This window comes from Galeopterus variegatus, unplaced genomic scaffold (genome assembly GCF_000696425.1).
Source record: "Galeopterus variegatus unplaced genomic scaffold, G_variegatus-3.0.2 Scaffold2492, whole genome shotgun sequence".
NCBI classification, from domain to species: domain Eukaryota; kingdom Metazoa; phylum Chordata; class Mammalia; order Dermoptera; family Cynocephalidae; genus Galeopterus; species Galeopterus variegatus.
This window is the reverse complement of record NW_007728603.1, coordinates 255,694-263,083: the sequence shown is the minus strand read 5'-3', so window position 1 is coordinate 263,083 and position 7,390 is coordinate 255,694. Positions and strand designations below refer to the sequence as shown.

At 37.6% G+C, this 7,390-nt stretch overlaps 1 protein-coding gene across 1 annotated transcript; it reads left to right on the top strand.

The window, feature by feature from the left end:
• The first annotated feature begins 849 nt into the window (after positions 1 to 849).
• LOC103598043 (interferon alpha-10-like) lies at positions 850 to 1,461 on the top strand. Its single transcript, XM_008581949.1, has one exon. It carries the CDS (start codon positions 850 to 852, stop codon positions 1,459 to 1,461), a length of 612 nt encoding a protein of 203 aa, XP_008580171.1.
• Positions 1,462 to 7,390: the final 5,929 nt, after the last annotated feature.

The following is a 7,390-nucleotide window of genomic DNA, read 5'->3' as shown; positions in this document are numbered from 1 at the left end:
ATGAAAAGTGAAGAACCTAAAATAAATGTTCATAAAATCATTTAATTAAAATGTTTCAGCAGTTTTGAATTATTAAGTATAGCATTACATTTTTACTTTATTATTATATTTGTATTATATTATTCTGAATTTATGTAAATTTTAATTTGCATATATAGCTTGACACATTACAAATTATAAAAAATAAATTACATTAAGATTTATGCTCCTCAAATTTAGTTACAAGGTATATATATATATTTTTTACTTATAAAGTTAAATGTTAAAAGCATTTAAATTTAACTTTTAGGGAATTTGCATATATAGCTTGACACATTACAAATTATAAAAAATAAATTACATTAAGATTTATGTTCCTCAAATTTAGTTACAAGGTATATATATTTTTTTTTACTTATAAAGTTAAATGTTAAAAGCATTTAAATTTAACTTTTAGGGTTTCTTTGTTGTTGTTCTTAACACTGCATTAAATAAAAAGAGCAAATTTTATACTGTTTCTTCTTATCTATACAGATATACATAGCCTATATAAGCAGATACATAGTATATCTGTGTTAATAAAGTGTCATGGAGTTTTCAATTAGAAAAAAATATCTAAAAAAGCTCTTGTGGTGGGGGAGAGAAGGCAATAAAAAAAAATAGTTGAGAAAAACACTTCTAAACCAATGTAGAGAGTGCATAAAGAAAGCAAAAAGAGAAGTAGAAAGGAAGACACGGGCATCCAGAAAATGGAAACTAGTGTGTTCCCTATTTAAGACACATGCACAAAGGAAGCTCTTCAGAGAACCTAGAGGTCAAGGCTCAGAGTCGCCCATCTCAGCCAGGCCAGCAGCATCTACAATGTCTTCAATGGCCTTGTCTAGTTCCTTACTGATGGCCCTGCTGCTGCTCAGCTGCCAGGCGACCTGCTCTCTGGGCTGTGATCTGCCTCAGACCCACAGCCTGGGGACCAGGAGGGCCTTGATACTCCTTGGACAAATGAGGAGAATCTCCCCTCTGTCCTGCCTGAAGGACAGAAATGACTTCAGATTCCCCCAGGAAGACTTGGATGGCCACCAGCTGCAGAAGGCCCGAGCCATCTCTGTCCTCCATGAGATCCAGCTGCACAAGGCCCGAACCATCTCTGTCCTCCATGAGATGACCCAGCAGAGCTTCAAGCTCTTCTGCACAAAGGGCTCATCGGCTGCTTGGGATGAGACCCTCTTGGACAAACTCTGCACTGGACTCTATCAGCAGCTGGACGACCTGGAAGCCTGTCTGATGCCGGAGGTGGGGGTGGAAGAGACTCCTCTGTTGAACGAGGACTTCACACTGGCCGTGAAGAGATACTTCCAAAGAATCACTCTCTACCTGAAAGAGAAGAGGCACAGCCCTTGCGCCTGGGAGGTTGTGAGAGCAGAAATCATGAGATCCTTCTCTTCATCAATAAACTTGCAAGGAAGATTAGGGAGGAGGCGATGAGACCTGGTCCGACATGGAAATGATTCTCATTGGTGAATACCCTGTATCACACTTTCATGAATTCTGCCATTTCAGAGACGCATTTCTGCAATAACCATGACATGAGTTGGATCAAATGTTCACATATTTTCAGAGTGTTGAACATCATCATGTTCGACTCTATAGCCACTAGATCCTTGTAGATAACCAATCTGATGCATCTGTTTATTTATCTATTTATTTAAATATTTATTTAATTATTTATAAGATTGAAATTATTTTTGTTTATATAATATGATGTATACCTTCACATTGTGTTTAATATAACAAAATATGTTCTTTGTATTTAGTCAATTTATTATTTTTCTTTGTTCATTAAATTTTTACTACAGAAAACTTATTATATTTGTTTATTCTTTAAAAAGAAACTCTAAGTCTGACTGTGCGGCCTGATTAAAGAATTCATGGTACAATTCATTAAGCCCTCATTATTATTTTGAAGTTATAAGTAAAAAAGAACTTTGTCTATACTACAGAAAACTTATTATATTTGTTTATTCTTTAAAAAGAAACTCTAAGTCTGACTGTGCTGCCTGATTAAAGAATTCATGGTACAATTCATTAAGCCCTCATTATTATTTTGAAGTTATAAGTAAAAAAGAACTTTGTCTAAACTAGGTTATATGTTGTTCTCATGATATTGAGGTCAGTATAACAAATACAGCTTCTACTATTTTGTATCTTTGACATTTGTAGGGAAAGAAAGCTAAAAACAACACTCGTGCTCAATATCAGTTATGTTAAATGCTTTAATGAATAGAAGGAACAACCAATAAAAATCTTTGTGCAGTAAGTAGATTAAAGCATGTCAGGAAATAAAAATAAAACCACACATATTCTCTATAAACTGACAGGTAGGCATCTATGTGAAAGTGTCCATTGCCAGTGGGATATATGAGTTTGCAATTTAGAAGTTATTCAACATGTGGAGGTTCATAACAGGCAACTGAAAGCCCACAAATGGAAGTAGTAACGTGGGGAGAGAGTACAGGGAGAAAAAGACTTCGACCCTTCCACCTTTAAAGGGAGGGGAGAGAAGAACCACAAAGGAAATGAGGTGGAATGGAAGGACAACAAGAGAGAATGGTGATAAATATGTATTTAAGAAAATAAATGTGCTGTAAAGAGGATTCAGTAGATTCACCGAAGGTGTGGATTGAAACTGCCCACTGCATCAGGAAAACAGATGGCACTGGCGACCTTAGTGAGATTAGGTTAGGTCGAATGAATAAGCAAAAACTACACTGGAGTAGGTGGAAGTGAAATAAGAAAGGAGAAGTTAGTGACTCTAAGGTGAAGAAGGAAATCTGGAAAGAATGTGGGTTATTTTTTCTGTGCATAGTTTTCTTTTTTTGCAATATGTTGTTTCTTAATAGATTTCATGTTATTGATGGACTAGAAAATCATATTAATATTTCTAATATATTTATTTTAAATCATGACATTTTTGTTACTTACAATGATAATTTAATGTTTTAATTAGCAATACTTTAATATTAGTAAGACTCAGTTTTTGTTATCTTGTTAGGCAGGAATAGATAACTAATTCAATTCTTCATCAAAATATTTAATTACTATTGACTATATAATGATTCCTGAAATTATTGGCTTTATTAATTAAGCTACTTAACATCATTGTCACACTGGTTTAGTACAGTTTGACTGTAGTTTTATAACATATTTCATTTTCTGGTAGAGCTAGATAGGATAGAAATTCTTTTATATTACTTCTTGGTAATTTTTGTGACTTTATGAAAATCACAATCCTACATGGATCCAAAACTAACCAAACTACCATGGACATAAAGACTGAGATACTTCCTTTATAAAATAAAAGTGGGAAACTGGAACAGAGAACTTCTTTCTCAGAATTTACCGTAAAGAAAAAGAAATTGGTCAAAACCATCTGTAAATACAACATGAACCACGCAGATCCAGAGAGTGAGGGAGAGTTGTGTATAATTTACCAGTAAAAGAAGACTTAACAATTATAATATAAATGCAGAGTAAAAAACTTACAAAATCACCCATAATTCACAGTAAAGAATTTTTACACTGGAATTACTTTCTTTTTGGTGCATGTGTGATATTAAGCCACCCCCTTAATCTCTTTGAGCCTGTTTTCTCATAAATAAAATTAGTTAAAAATATTTATATAGTTGTTGTGAATATTAAATGAACACATGCATTTTAAAGCACTTAGCATAGTATTTTCCATAATGTAAGGAGTTAAAATATGGTAGGTGTTTTCCTAATATTTTTGCACACAGCTGTATCTGAGGATATTATTTGTCTTTCTGTAAAATTCCTAGGAGCTGTCTCCTTCCTTTTACTAACTGACCTCTAAAGGAGGCAGCCTAAAAAACCAAAATTCTGTCTTGAATTCTTCAAAAGCTGAAAAATTGTCACTCCTCATTTCAAAGAAGTGTCCTATTTATATTCAGTCAGGCACTGGTGGCTTGTATAATACCTGAGAGAGGGTAAGAACTTTCTAGAGAGAAGTGAACAGGTGTGATGTTTATCTCCTGACCCTGGCACCTGGCGCATTCCCTCCTTCTCTCTCAGCATTCCAGGATACATTCCCACATAGCTGCCTTTAGTTCTTTTCCCAGGTGGAAATCCCCATGGGACCCTTGTCCTTCAGTCCCTTCACCTTACTGCCCCATCATGCAGAGCTGCTGTCTTTTCTGTCGTGGTTTCAGCTAAATGGCTTTTCCTAAAAAGCACAACGCCACAAGCAGAAAGATGAAGTGAAATAAACTGTCTACGTTTCGCGGGAACATCTGCAAGAGAGAATTTCCTTAATTACTGTTGAATATGACATCACAGTAGCTGTAGCTAAAAGGAAAGAGAAAGCGGAATCCTTTTTGCGTGAAGGCCACTGAAAATTCGCTCAGGGGAAGACAGCCCCCTGGTGGCCAAGTGTGGCAAAAGCCGTGACCAAGACTGGAGGGCAGGTTTCTGGTGGATGGAGAAATCCTACCATTTCCTGGTGATTTCTTTTCATGCTGCAAAAAGGCTACTTCTTGGCAATAGCAGATTCCAAAGCTGCCGTGAGCCTGTTTCCTTATCGTTTATTACAAATAGAACGAGTCCCAGGCTTCAGGCCGGGCATGGACTGCTTGGGATTGGGCAGTTGTAGAGACAGAGGACATGTAGGGACAGGTAGGACATGTATGCCCTACCTACAGCCTAATGTGAGACCAGGGCCTCCCTAGTATCACCCCCTCCACATACTACAGACTCCAGGGGGCAGGTAGAGCTGCCAATCTGGGCAGGGAACTCAATGATAATCAGAAAAATCTCATGTTTAATAGCGCGTTGAACTCTGCATAGTACAATCTTAGTTTTACAGATTCATTCCCAATATGAGACCTCAAATATTAGCAAATATAAGAATATTGTCACTTTGAATAACAATTTTGACACCTTTTCCACTCAATATTAGCACCTCTTCCTAATTGATGTCCTAACAATTTTCAAATGTTATTTTTCTTCAAGTCTTTGATGGCTATTTATGTGTTTTACAGTCAGTCATGCACCACATAAGGACTCTTTGGTCAACAAAGGACCACATATACATTGGTGGCCCCATAAGATTATAACGGCTATACCGTATAGCCTAGGTGTATAGTAGGCTATACCATCTAGGTTTGTGTAAGTACACTCGATGATGTTTGCACAACCACAAAATCACCTAACGACTCATTTTTCAGAATGTATCCCATTGTTAAGCTACACATGGCTGTATATATTTTACTTGACTTTGCTTCTCTTTTTTCTCTGGGTGAGGAAATCCAGAAATCAGGCTCCATTCCATCACCTTGCCAGGAAAGTCTCTGTAGCCATGTCATGCTTCATATGAAGAAGTTAGAAGTTTACATACATTAAAAAATAACCACCATTTTGATTGTACTTTGGCTATTTCTCATAGGTTTACTGTGTTACCCCAGGCCTCCTCTTCCTTTTTAAAAATCTAATCTTACCCTGAAATCTCCATTTCATCAAGATATTATTATTATCTATGGTATGAGATGAGATTTTACATTGATTTCTGCCTTTGTTGCCAACTAATTCCAGGATAATTTGTTGAAAACTTTTTTCTACCATATAAAATCAAATATATCTTGTCCTAAATCTACTACAAATAAAATAATTTCAATGTTTTAAAAATCTGGTTATCTAATTTTCCCCTACATCACACTGTTTTTAGTATTACTATTATAAACTCACTTTATTTTCTAGTAAAGATAGTTATGCCACGAATTCTTCTTCTATTCTTTTACACCATTACTAATGCATTCTTTCTGATTAAATTTATGTTTCATCTACAATGTACAGCATACATTTCATGACAATCACAGGCTCTTGGGGATCATAAATGACCAAATTATAATGAGTATAATAGTCTGGGACAAATTCTTCATAACATGAAAGAGTAAAACTGGATCAAGGAATTTCTCTTTTCTAATATCTAAGGTAAAAAACAGGTGAAAACCAGCAAAATATACAATAGCATATATCAATAAAAGGAAGACAAGGGAGCAAGATACGCATTTGGAGTTAAAGTATATTTTAAAATGTAACAGAATTCTAAAATATAAAACTTTTTCAGTTGAATGTAATATACAATATAGGATTCTGCATTGAATCTTGATTCTGCAGGTAATTATGTGTGATCCTGGGAAGTTCTCTTAACTTCTCTAAGCCTCAGTTTTCTCAAATGAAAATAGGGTGAAAATATTTCTAGAGTTGTTGCTGGTATAAAAATATTTTTTTAAAAAAGAATTTCCTCTGTGTTTTCTTCTTTGACCTGTGGATTATTTATTTCTTTATTTGTTTGTCTGTTTTTCCTCTTTTTTGAATTTATTTTATTTATTGAATCAAAATCGATTATACATATTTTTTGGGTTGAACATTGAGACATGCTGATTAAATCAATATTACTAGCATATATATTGTTACAAATTGTAATTATTCTTTATGCCCCTTGTCCAGCCTCTCCCCTTCCCCCACTCCCTCCTCCTCCCCCTCAATTGCCTTAGATTTCTTCTCTCCTTCTGAAAGAATAGTGGTGACTCTGTTAACTTGTTGCCTAGATGATCTGTCCAGTGCTGAGAGATGTGATCAGGTCCCCCAATATTATCATAGAGCAGATGCTTCTTCTGTCACTCTGAAATGGGTTTTGTGGAAAGTGACATCCTCTTCTTTTCTTTGTCTCTGCTGGTGACTCTTCTTGTGTGAATGCACTCCAGTGGTTAGCAGATCATCTGCGTGGTGGCTGTGGCGTCTAGCCGCTTTTGCAGCAGCCATGGTTATTGTGGTGGCTGTGGTGGGGCACCCATGTGCAGGTGCTGTTTTTGGTATGATCCTTGGCACTTGTGGTATGCCTGGTTGTGGGGTGTGTTTGGTCCCCTTCTCCATGCCTCTGGTCCCTGGGCATGCCTCAAGGTGCTGGCGCCATGTGCCTGCTTTTGGGGGAGGGGTCCAGTCCCCTTCTCCATGTCCCTGGTTCCTGGACAGGCCCTGAGGTACTGGTGCAGTGTGCCTGGTTGTGGGAGGTGGGTCCAGTCCCCTTCTCCATGCCTCGGGTACCTAGGTGGGCCCTGAGGTGCTGGTGTTTTGTGCCTGGTGTGGGAGGAGGGTCCAGTCCTTCTGCATGCTTCTGGCCTGGGCGGGCCCTGAGTTGCTGGCACCGTGTCCCTGGTTGTGGGACAGAGGTCCAGTCCCCTTCTCCTTGCCTTGGGTCCCAGGGTGGGCCCCAAGGTACTGGCATGTTGTGCCTTGTTGTGGGAGGAGGGTCTGGTTCCTGGCTCCATACCTCAGGTCACTGGGTGGGACCCAAGGCACTGGCTTGGTGTGCCTGGTTGTGGGGAAGAGGTCCAGTCGA